A 12,500-nucleotide genomic window follows, 5' to 3' on the forward strand; every position below is an offset into this window, starting at 1 on the left:
TCTCTCTCTCTCTCTCTCTCTCTCTCTCTCTCTCTCTCTCTCACTCTCACTCTCACTCTCTCTCTCTCTCTCTCTCTCTCTCTCTCTCTCTCTCTCTCTCTCTCTCACTCTCACTCTCACTCTCACTCTCACTCTCACTCTCTCTCTCTCTCTCTCTCTCTCTCTCTCTCTCTCTCTCTCTCTCTCTCTCTCTCTCTCTCTCTCTCTCTCACTCTCACTCTCACTCTCACTCTCACTCTCACTCTCACTCTCACTCTCACTCTCACTCTCACACACACACACACACACACACACACACACACACACACACACACAAGCTAAAATACACGCATTGTCATCATAAAATTTGTTTTGATAAGAGTAGATAGGAGTCTAAAAAAGGATATTATTTTTTCTAATAAATGGAATTACATGCAGATGCATTGATGAAACTACAGCACATAAATTCAACTGTATAGAGTATGATGTGAGTTAAAATCATACATATTTTTGTATGTTTTCCTATCATTCTGTAACATTGAAAATATACATATGAAATAGCTTGCCAGTAGAGAGGCACAAATGTTACAATTACTTGTTGGTGCATATTTGTATTTATTAATGTATTCAGCGGATTACATGAAGAAAGAAAAGAAAGAAGGAAAAGGAAAAGAAAAAAAAGGGAGGGGGGGGGAGGAATAATGAAATATATATATGTTAAAACCCCATGAATTAAGACTCTAGGAAATGTCAGAGAGAGAGACAACTTCTGAAACATGAGTAGGACAAACTGCCTTGTCACTGGGCATTGTGATTCTTCTATGAGTCATGTATATAATAATAAGTCACTTGTGTAACAGGTTGAATGTAGGTTTTGATGTACAGTAGAGCATTAAACACAGAATCCTAATAATCTGTTTAGGATGCGCGTTAACTGTAACGTATCTCTGTAATGTAGGTATATACAAGTTTTTGTTTATTGGTTTGTGGTTTTGTTCGTCTTTTTTTATGTTGGTATGATAGATAAAATAGTAGAAAAAGAGCAGAAAAAAATAAACAACTAATCGTAAATGTGTGTATTTTGTTTGTTTAAAGATGGTCCTGTCTTTTGTTTCTCTTTCTCTCTTTTTTTCTTCTTTTTTTCTGGTAATATTACTTACTGGTCATCCCACAAACTGAACTGTAAGCTTTCATTGCCTTTATTACAATGCTGTTATGAAATTATGCCTTGAAATTCCACAAGTTCCCCTCCCAAGTAATATGGTTTTATGGAGACTTGCTGTCTTTTAATTTTGCTCCCTGTTATATTGTGTGATTAACGGCTGATAAAAGCTTGTTTTGCTTTTAAGTGCCATAGCAGATGTGATGCTGTATTTAGCAAGTTCTGTCATATAGCTTTGTCAGTTCACATTTAACAAAGATAACTTCATTAACTCTGTAGTGAATACAGTGAATGCAGTATTGCAATGTTCTGCTTGCATTAATTTGTATGTTTGAAAGTAATGATAGGTTGCTTATATTTTTTACATTTTTTAAGATATGACTTTTGTAGATTTTGTAAAGCTGTTTTTGACTATAGAAAAAAAATGTAAATACTTAAAAAAGAGTATTATCATGTCATAAAGGAAGAAGGTATTCTGTCTTCATATAATATAAAAGAAAAAGACATAAAGAGACATCCTATCTTAGTATACATAACTGGAACCCTAGATATTAATATTAACTCATAAATATGCATAACGGAGACAGTTTCCTCATAGCCATTTGTGCATATATTAATTTTCATTGATTTTTCCTTAACTTACATTGGTTCCTTTTCTGTCCCTTCTCCTCTCCAGGAAAACGCAGTCAAGAAATCATTTGCATATGCATCTGCATTACCTTGATGGTCGTCAACATGTACTTCATGGCCATGCACTTCAGGGTGGAGAAAGTGACGACCATCTTCCTTGTCGCGTTAGCAGGGATCTTCACAGCGGACTTCGCCTCAGGCCTCGTCCACTGGGCTGCAGACACCTGGGGTTCTGTCGAACTTCCACTCTTGGGCAAGGTGGGTTGGGCAGATGAGTATGTGGGGAGTTGTTTAAACTATGTGAATTTTATAATTGTCAAGATGAGGTAAATTTTTCTCGTATATTTTAGCTAGCTTTTTTAGGGTTCTGTTTATTATCTTTTTCTTTTGATCTAGTGAATACTCGGAAAATTGGTCATTTGCGATATTAGTTATTCAGGAGAGCTATTAAAAATAGAATGTGGTGGAAGTCTTTGACAGAAGGAAATACAAGGGAAGTCAAGCATATGGCGTCATTGTGTTATATAGAAAGAGTATTTGTTCAATGATTAAATGATGTTTCAATATGTCTTCTTCAGAATTATGTTATTCTGATGAATGTGCAATGTTGAAACCTCTGCTGTGCTTCTTCCATTTATTTGTTTTTATTCTTATTCATAATCAGCAATGTCACAGTCAAGATTTTTCACTTTAAATATTTTATGAATAAGAGGATATCTAGAGTTCAGATAATATAATTATATGATGAGGGAAAGTATTTTTTTCAATAAAACATGGACACAATTTTTGTGTGTTTGTGAACATCAATAATTATCTGCCTTTATCATATAATAGGTAATCTAATGACCAAAGGACCTTGTCTGTTGGTACAGGTGCTGCCATTATGATTATTAGATGTCTTTACTAACCATTTCCTTATTTTATTTTTTTAAAGAAATATACAATTTTCACATTATTCACATCATTCACTATTCAGCGATTCCAAAATGCTTTAGACACGATTAAATACTACTTGTTATAAATTTGTTCTTCCTGTTTAAAGAATCAATCGCCTTTATCATGTCCCTCTTCCAGAACTTCATTCGTCCCTTCCGTGAGCACCACATCGACCCTACGTCAATCACGCGCCACGACTTCATAGAAACCAACGGGGACAACTTCATGCTCACGCTCCCAGGTCTGATGTCCATGACCTGGAACTTCTGCACCAAGACCAACGAGCAGATTCAGGCCAATTACTATTGGTTTTCGTACCTCTATCTCTTGGCGATTTTTGTGTCTTTAACAAATCAGGTGAGAGATTGCAAAGTGTGTGTGTGTGTGTGTGTGTGTGTGTGTGTGTGTGTGTGTGTGTGTGTGTGTGTGTGTGTGTGTGTGAATTGGAAATGGAATTATAATATACTCACAAGGTGATGATTTATTTTTTTCCACAGCCAGACATTTTTTATTTTCTACAGGATGGTTTATCATAGCTATTATAAAAGCAGCTTTTTCATCAGAGCTGATTTTTTTACATTGGAAAACTTGAGTCTCTTATTGATCAGTCACCTTTGGTATTTGGTATTATTTTAAGATAGGCATCATTGTCTGTGAATGGGTGTGAAAAAGCAATTCTTTTTTTTTACTGATCATGTGAATTTGTGGTTTACAGAAACATTTCGAATAGATATATTTAACCCTTTGGTCGAAATTATGGGCATTAGGCTTACATGAACGGCCACTCTGGCAGGTGTGTGGCTTTTAGGCCAGGCGTATATTAACACTCATGTGCAGTGGCAAGACACCTTTGCAATGTTTTTTTCTCTTTTTCTACACAAGGGTTTCTTGCTTGTTTGCCATTTTCCAATGTCTAAATTCATCATTTGATTTGCTTTATCCAGATGGTAATAGACTGTTTTCCATGTACAGACTCCATATCACTTCTCTAGGCAGTCCATAACTCAGTGTAAGAATAATAACAATAAGTAACACTTTCTTATTTGTGTCTTTTTTTTCCCATAGCATTCAACCTATGCTGCCAATCATGGTGAGCAAGAATAACTTCTTCCCACGAGCCAGTGCTCTTCTAGTCATGGCACATGGATGGTACATTCCCCATTTGTTTATCAATGGAAATCATGTAAAAGCCACTTCCTAAATGCCCACTGAGTCTAATCACCCTCCAAGAGCTATGTCATCACCCTAGTCATCAGCCAAAATTTTCTCCCTGGCTCACTGAGGACTTTCCCCGTGATGACATTTTTGTGTCACCCTCTCCTTAACCCCTTCAATCCGGATGATATGTCCATCTTGTCGTGAAATAATCTGGCTAAAGGGGCAGGTGACGTGAACAAGCCATCACGGGAAAATCTTGCTGCAGGCTGGGGAGATCACTACGAGTGCACAAAACTCTCTTGATTAGACTCATTTGGCAATTTTGCATTATTCCCTTTAATAAAGAGGTGTGGAATGTAATGTCAGAGAGCTATGAATGGAAGAGCACAGGCTCCATGGAGAACACCATTTCCAGATTCCCACTCACGTAAGCCTAATGCCCAGATATTTGGTCATGTGATTGCCGTGACACAACCAGATCTAAGGGGTTAAGCCAAAAATTTTCATGGCGCGATGGCATGCCATCCAGATCATAGGGGTTAATAATGCAACAGAAAATATGTTTGATATGGTAACTTAAAGAATAGAATTTGTTATATTACATATTGCCTTGCTTGCATACAAATTTTGCATTTGCATTGTATTTTAATTCATAATTAATTACTAAATGAATATTGGTTGTGAAGGATACCAACCACATGAGGTCAGCCTACTCCAAGTTATGCACTCAAGCAGTTGTTCGCTTATTTGGTTGTGGGGGTACCCGTTCAGGGACTAAAGTCCTTCAAAAGTGGGGTTAAAGCTTTGTTTTAGCCTCAGTTCCAGGGATATTGATTTTGCCATAGCCAAATGTGCACAAACCTGGGTGAATATGTGTTCCTGTGCTTCTAATTTTTCACTGGAGCAGGCAAATGTACACCCAGACACAGATCTCAGTCTATAGCAGAAAAAATCAGCTGCAGATTAGTTATGGGACTATGTCATCCCCTTTGAGGCCATACAGTATTTCTCTCAAATATGCATATCAAGGAATCCCTTTATTATTGTTATTGATATTATTGTGTTTATTACTTCTGTTACCATTATTATTATTTTTTTATCATCATTATCATTATTACTATCATTATTATTATTATTATTGTTATTAAGTATTACTAAGAAGCTCTGTTCATTATTACTCTTGGTTACTAGCTTACAATAGTGCTTTAAGAGGATTTAGTTCCACAGCGGGTTCGATGAACCAACCAGAGGAGCTTATTTTAAAATGCAAACACATAATATTCCTTTTTGAAATGATCTGTAGGCTGGATTTTGACAAAAGAACAGACATGGCTTATGTTTTTTAATAGAATTTGATCCTTTTATTTGTGATGGATTGCTATTCATCTGTTTACACAAAAAAATCTGTTCTTTAATGGTATCATTCAGAGTTAGTAATACATGGATCTCATCAATATGTTGAGTCTTTACATTAGCAAGTAGAAATGGTATTATTTTGTGTTAGAATGCAGTAGAGATGTTTATTGGAAACAATGACCTTATTTCTGACCTTGCCAAAGGTATTGTAATAAAATAAAACATTTCCATGCCTAGTTATCAAAGATACGTTTGTTTATGGCTTCTTATTAGACAACTGCACCACATCAGTGCTTTTTTACTGAACAGGACCGCTCACTCTGATAGAGATTGGGTCTTGTCTTTGTAGATCACTATTTATCTTTTAAAATTTCACTCACCAATGGAAATTTTGAAGGATATTAGCATTCTATGCAAATAGATTAAAGTGCCTTAATGCTTCCACAGATCCACAAATGGTCACACACATACTTTGGCCTCCCACGCTGGGTCACCATATTGCAGGTATGTCCATCGATCATTGTTCTGTTTGTATTATCATACTTGTGTTGTTATTAGTGTATATTTGCAGAGAACTTTTATAAATTATGAACAGAAGTTGATTGTGAGAAGTAGAAAGTTCCACAGTGCAGAGTAACTGATGTTTTGATAATCCAGAGTCAAATGTAAAATCAAATTTAAATTACAGTCCTTTTTAACTTTTCCACATATGCTAATATATGTAGGTAAAATATTTATAAAATATTTTGGTAAATTATTAGCAAAATTTATTTTATATATTTCTTCTTCTCCTTTTTTTTAAGGGAGATGAATGTAGAGCTCTTGAAATTAGTTAATGCTGTGTAGATTTTAATTTATTTAAATTGTCTTGGTTTGTGAAGATGTCACTGGTGATAGGATATTTGTACATTGATTATTGCATAGAAGAGATATCAGGATGTGAACCTATGTAACACCCATTTCTATCAGTTGATTAAGAATTGACTGACTGATTTTAAAGCAAATTTATTCCATCAGAAAAAAATATTAATGTTTGCTGATGGGTAAGTAGTTTTGCTTTGTTTGATGCATGTCGTTTTCATAATTTGCCTTGATATCACTAAATGAACTCAGGCAGTGGTACTGGTATCTGAATTTGATTTATCATATACAGAAAATCTTATAAAATTTGGTATAGATTTGGTCTAAACATGTAGAGAAGGTGTGTTGTAGGGAAGTTATGAATTAAAAGAAGAATAGGAATGGGTGCATAGCAAAAGCGTGCATTAATTGGCGTGTACACAAGCACACACACACACACACACACACACACACACACACACACACACACACACACACACACACACACACACACACACACACACACACACACACACATACATATATACATATATATTGAAACTGTAAAGTTAGAAGAATTCTCAGACCATGAATATGGTTAGTTAACCCAATGCCGACGGGCATGACGTGTACGGACGTGCTATGCCCACTGGGAGTACTTGTTTGATTGTTTTTACACATAGATGGCTACACTTTCCTAAGTCACCAATGAGCCAGTTACGAGTACTGCCTGTCTCACCCGTTTACCCTTTTCTTTGATTTACAAAATATTTTATGTTATCTTATTTTGCTGTTACTAATGTTAAAAAACATTATAATCATTATAAAGTTTATAATGAGAATAACACCATTGATATTCATAGCACTAGTAAAAAATACGTTTTTCCCGCCATTTCAAATCAGGTAAGGTCACAAGGCCTACTAATTGACTCCTTTGTGGCTAAGCACTAGCAGAGTCATCTATGAGCAGACTTTCCTACAAAAATATAGAAAATAGGCACAGCATTTTCCCCATTTTTTGTTCATTTTCCCCGGCAGCATTGGGTTAAATAGATAGATGGATATAACTACTTTTTTGTAAGGTTGATATTCATTACACTTTCTCGATATTTATTTCATATCAGTCATGGTTACTCATAAGAAAAGATAAAATAAACCCATGACTGATTAGTTTGCCGTTCCTTCAGCTGTGTTTCATGGCTAAAGTGCATTAAGACAACAAAATCTCTTGCAGGACCTGCACATCATCCTGCCAAAGAGGCATCATCGTATCCACCATGTCGCACCACATGAGACTTACTTCTGCATAACGACCGGATGGCTCAACTACCCCTTAGAGAAGCTCAAGTTCTGGATCTCGTTAGAGTACTTGATTGAGAAGGTCACCGGCTGCAAACCCCGAGCCGACGACTTCAAATGGGCACAGAAGAGAGAGTGAAGTCAGAGAGGAGGAAGGGAGGCGGAGGCGGCTGGGAGAAAGAGAGAAATTGGTGGTTTAGATTTTCATTCGAAAAGAGTGTCGAACGATGGAACATGGCACAAATATAGAGAATAAATGTATAGGAAAGAGAGATATATTTATGTATAGAGAGAGAAATGGAAAAAGAAAGGGATGTAGCACAAAATAGAATAAGAGAAAGCAAGTCTTTTAATGGAAAAAGGATTCTACAAGTGATGCCTGGATAGTACTGAAAATCATTTTATAGCTTATATACGAAGTTGGCAAAAGAGGAGAAAGGGAGAAAGATGGAGAAAAGCTGAAAAAAAAGGAAAAGAAAACAGCTAAAATGATATTTAAAAAAAAGGAAATGTCATCCTATCATATAAATATTAATGAATTAAGCCAAAGCTTCTCAGTGAACAAAAAAAAAATTGAAAATAATGAATTCAAACTTTTGTAAGAGATTAGATATTTTACTACTTTAGGCACCGTCAGAATGTAGAATATATTAAGATAAGGGTTTTTTACTTTTTGTAGGTGTGAAAGGATTTTGCCGTTTAACAGAAAAATTACTAAGAAAACGTGCAAGATGTGTATCACTGTTCAAGCAAGGCTCACTTGAAGAAAAAGGTGGTTGATTCGAGATAAGAAAAAACACGGACATGAGAAACAGAAAGAGAACAAAGCACGTTATCATCTATGATGTCCATACATAGTATATAATTGTGATAGTCCGCGAATCAAGTCTTGAGTGAAATTGTAGAAGGAGTTGTTGGGATATTTTCTTTTTCCTTTTTTTTTTTCTAATTGCTATCATTATTATTGTCTTAGCTTCTTGATATCACTGTGTATACTATGATTTGCTTTTCTTCAATGAAATCTAGCAAACAGTGGAAGTAGAATAAGAGAAGAAATGAGTATCTGTCTGTTGTGTGTTGAAAACAGATTACAAATCGTATTGATATTTTTTTAGAAATCTGTTTGTATTTTTATTTCAATAACGTGTCTCTCAAAATGAACTGTGCAGAATGTTTGCTGATAATTCGCCTTGAAATAACATCACTAATCCAGACATTTGGAAGCATAGATCTTTAGCTATTAATTAACAAAGTAACAGTTTGAGTTTATATATACAATATATATATATATATATATATAAAATTTTGCTTTATTGTTTATAGGGATTGGTGCATGCGGACCATTGCTTTAACAAGATTCATAAATATAAAGAAAAGGAAATAGTGACAGTTTTTTCTCAGGATGGATTTAGGTTACCAAATTATTTTTCAATTCCCCTCATTTTCGTAATTTCATGGATGGCAGTGCAGACCGTTAGAATTAAGTTTCGTATCAAAATTATAGTTGCAACAGGTGGTAGTCTACAATATTACGTGAGGTACATTCCTCTGCCTCACTGTGCATCTAGGTATAGAGATATCTCATATATAGACATCACAAAATGGTGATTTTGGTAATGGTTAACCTAAGCACACTAAACCTTCAGAAATTTTTTTTGCGATTACAAGCAATTAAAATCAAAGAGCTGTTCTGAAATGATACTATTAACCAAAATGTGGTTATGAAAGGCAGCAGTAAAACTTAATAGTAGTGTTTCTTTTGTATAATGAAACCCAGTGATTGTCATTATTTGTAAAGATTTTTTTAAATGTTGATATTGAATACACTCCATTCATCATTGGAAGCATGTTAACTGCAGCTGGTGAGATGTTAGAATATTGTTTTATATGTATGTGTTTTTCTATGGGTGTATCATTCTTTTTGTATTTTAAAATAGATACTTATTTAAACACATGTACAAAAATGTATACTGTAGTAAGCTCATATGCACAGTTATGTATCTTGATGTGTACATAGTGTGCACGTGTGTTTACTAATAAGCTAATACATAAATAACCACACAAAAAAAAATCAAAGAGATTTTAAAATTGACTATGTATTCATCCAGTCTTACAGAATTGATCAATTATATCTTTATATACAGGGTTTTTATTTTACCTTTTTTCCATAGATAGGTTACATGTCCAAAATTTTCAGTTATATAGGCTTTGCATTGACACTTGTTATTTATATATCTTTTTGACCTTATGGTTGTATACTGATTTGTGTTCCATCAGAGACACATTATTTTTACTGTAGATTAAGTTCTGAAATTGGGTGACCATTTGGCAGATTTTGATTCCCATTCAGTAATGAATAGGATATTTAGTCATTGTACTTGTTATAATGTGTTATTATAATTTGGGAATTCTATGGATTTTCACATTTTGACTGCAAAAATGGATGCAAGTTTTCTTTTATGTCTGTCAGTACTGCAATATGATGCATATAATCAGGATACAAATTATGATGAATTATGATAACTATTGGAAGTGATATAGGTGACCGTGTGTGAAATTTTCTCGACTGGTTTACTGTTAGAAATAATAGGTCAGTGGTAATGGAAGTTTGATTCTCAAATGCCTTGGAATAAGTCAGCAACAGATATGATTCTAGATTTCACACAGCTGATTTTCATGTCTTCACAGTGTGTCAAATGAGTGTGAAAATTGTCAGTAGTTTCTTTTTTTAAAATTATATATGATTTTTTTCCCCCCAGTTTAAGAATATATGATAAATAGGTATATTTTTTATAAAGTAGAATTATTGAAACATGACTAGTATTTGGTACCACTTGACATCATGTTAGCTGGAAAAAGTTGTTTACATTCAAAGGAAAATTGTACTTACTATATGTAAAAGCTATCTTCATCATTCAGAAAAGAAAGATTATTGGTTTATCTAGTAAAAGTTGTCTTTGCACAATTCAAAAGCTCAAAACTGTTTTGATACAGAATATTGTATACTTTATCTTAAGGTCATAACAGTACACCAAAGGAGTTATTGGCAAGAAAATGCTAATGTAAGATTTTGAACTTCAGAGCCAACTAAAAGATCTTTTGGTATCTCATTATCATTGAACTCATCTTCTTTAATCTTTCTCATTTCTTTCCTTTTTTTGCTTGCGTATTCTACTTAACCGGAACTACTCTTACATCTTGGTATTTGGGTAAAAACACTGGAAAATGTAGTTTTCCTCACATGATCCCAGAACGTTGTCATTAACCCAATGGCGACGGGTCACGGCTATCGCCGTCATAACAATACGCACGATGTGAGGCGTGCGGCTGTCCGCAGCGGCGCCGCGCCAAAACGCCCCGAGGCAATGATTCGGCTTGATGTACCGATATCACGCGCTCAGAGTCGGCGCGCTGCCGCCGTTCGCCAGAGCGTAGAGTTTTTTTTAATTTGCTATACTCAGCGCCATTGGGTTAACCAATAATGGCAAATAATCATGCATAAATTAATCATTGAATGCTGTCCCCATACTTTTAAAAGACTGCTCTCTAAGGAATCTAAAGTGTGTGTAGCAAAGCTTAATTATCTTAGCTGTTGATACTCATGGGCTGGGGATAGTTCTTGGTCTTTGTTTTGGCTCTACAGGCTCCTAGGGATCTATGTTTTTCTTCTGAGGAAAGTAACTATGGGATTCCTGATCAAGGCTCTGTCCACATGATCAGACACTTCTCACTGAGCATATACCCATTGCTTCTTCAGCGATATCAGATTGAGTAGTGGCCATTACCAGGCAAAGTCTATTGGGCATATTTGCCTTCTTGGCCATAGTGAGCATGGTTTCAACTGCGGCATTTCAGTGGTATGGTGGTTTTCTTGTGGTTTTGCCTCTTCATGATGTCATTTCCACAGCTGCTCACGGAACATGTAGATGGTGTAATGCTGTCAGAAGACAGGTGTTCTGTATGCAACAATTTGGGTATTGTGTTTTGTGTATTGTGTCATTAGTTTGATTAGTTAAAGTTGTGAAGAGCTGGTATGGCAATAGCATTGATGAATCATTAGTAGGTTGACCATTTTGAATAGCACTTGTTTATTCTGTTAAGGAATTTTCCTTTCTTTCTCTACTGTCTGGATTTTGATTAAAAGAGCATATTGTGTAACATTCTCTACAGGTCTAACTTGAGATAAGAATACAACCTCAGACAGACAAGTAGTATTTACACTTTTCATGGAATATAATAAAAAAAGGAAGAGAGACTTCTTGCATCTAAATAGCAAGATTTTGGGATGTGCTGTTTTGTCAAATTGAGGATTTCTTTTTGAAACACACCCTTATTCCTTCCTCAGCCCACTGATGTGCTGCCCTCCTGCCTCTCATGTACTTGAGGTGCTGTGTTTATTGAATTCTTATCGAACATTTGCATAATAATTCTTGTATGGCTCAAATTTCGGCATGGTCTTCTCAACATGCCAAGGCTTCTTCATCATCATCATCTTCACTTTGAAGCAATATCATCATATCTATTTTAAGCACATTTGTAATTTTTGAAATGCTTTGCAAAGATGCTTGGATATTTTTTATTTTGTAAATACCAAATTCATATATATATAATAGATATATATATAGTAAATTTCATATGTGCAGAAAAAAAAAAAATAAAAAAGCTTGATACTGAGATGGCATATTTTAGCTAGAGTAATGCTAATACTGTGATAGTTTATCAGTAGGTGAACTAAATAAGAAAGGGCAATGTTCACATCTCGAATTCCCAGACATGGAAGGAAGAAGTGTCTTTTATCTTTATTTCTCCATGTTCTGGCATACATCCAACCTCAGAGTAAGGTGTGTGGAGAGACCCTGCCCTGTTCTCTTGCGTAGGCTGTTGCGGCAGGGATTATAGTGTGGTGAAGTAAGTGCTGCCGCGAGACCTCACGCGCTCTTTCTCTGTACCTCTTCCTCCTCCTCCTCTTTTTCCTCTTCTATTTCCTTCTCTTTCCTCCTCCTCCTCTTCCTCTTCCTCCTCCCTCCTATTCCCTTTTGCTCTTCCTCTTCCCTCCTCTTCCCCCTCCTCTTCCCCCTCCTCTTCCCCCTCCTCTTCCCCCTCCTCTTCCCCCTCCTCTTCCCCCTCCTCTTCCCTTCTC

The 12,500-nt window shown here is 35.5% G+C and overlaps 1 protein-coding gene across 2 annotated transcripts in view; it reads left to right on the forward strand.

Annotated features, from left to right (window-relative positions):
- Positions 1–9,497, forward strand: part of LOC125026696 (plasmanylethanolamine desaturase-like) — a 20,984-nt gene extending 11,487 nt beyond the window's left edge. The window contains exons 2-6 of one of the 2 annotated variants that reach the window (XM_047615316.1): positions 1,818–2,029; positions 2,846–3,064; positions 3,773–3,797; positions 5,669–5,725; positions 7,296–7,489. In XM_047615316.1, the coding sequence (XP_047471272.1) occupies positions 1,818–2,029; positions 2,846–3,064; positions 3,773–3,797; positions 5,669–5,725; positions 7,296–7,354 (572 nt within the window). In that variant the 3' untranslated portion in view covers positions 7,355–7,489. Of the gene's footprint in view, positions 1–1,817; positions 2,030–2,845; positions 3,065–3,772; positions 3,798–5,668; positions 5,726–7,295 lie in introns of both variants that reach the window. The other variant, XM_047615315.1, reaches the window with a different exon arrangement.
- The last annotated feature ends 3,003 nt before the right edge of the window (positions 9,498–12,500 follow it).

Source organism: Penaeus chinensis, chromosome 6 (genome assembly GCF_019202785.1).
Source record: "Penaeus chinensis breed Huanghai No. 1 chromosome 6, ASM1920278v2, whole genome shotgun sequence".
In the NCBI taxonomy this organism is placed as follows: domain Eukaryota; kingdom Metazoa; phylum Arthropoda; class Malacostraca; order Decapoda; family Penaeidae; genus Penaeus; species Penaeus chinensis.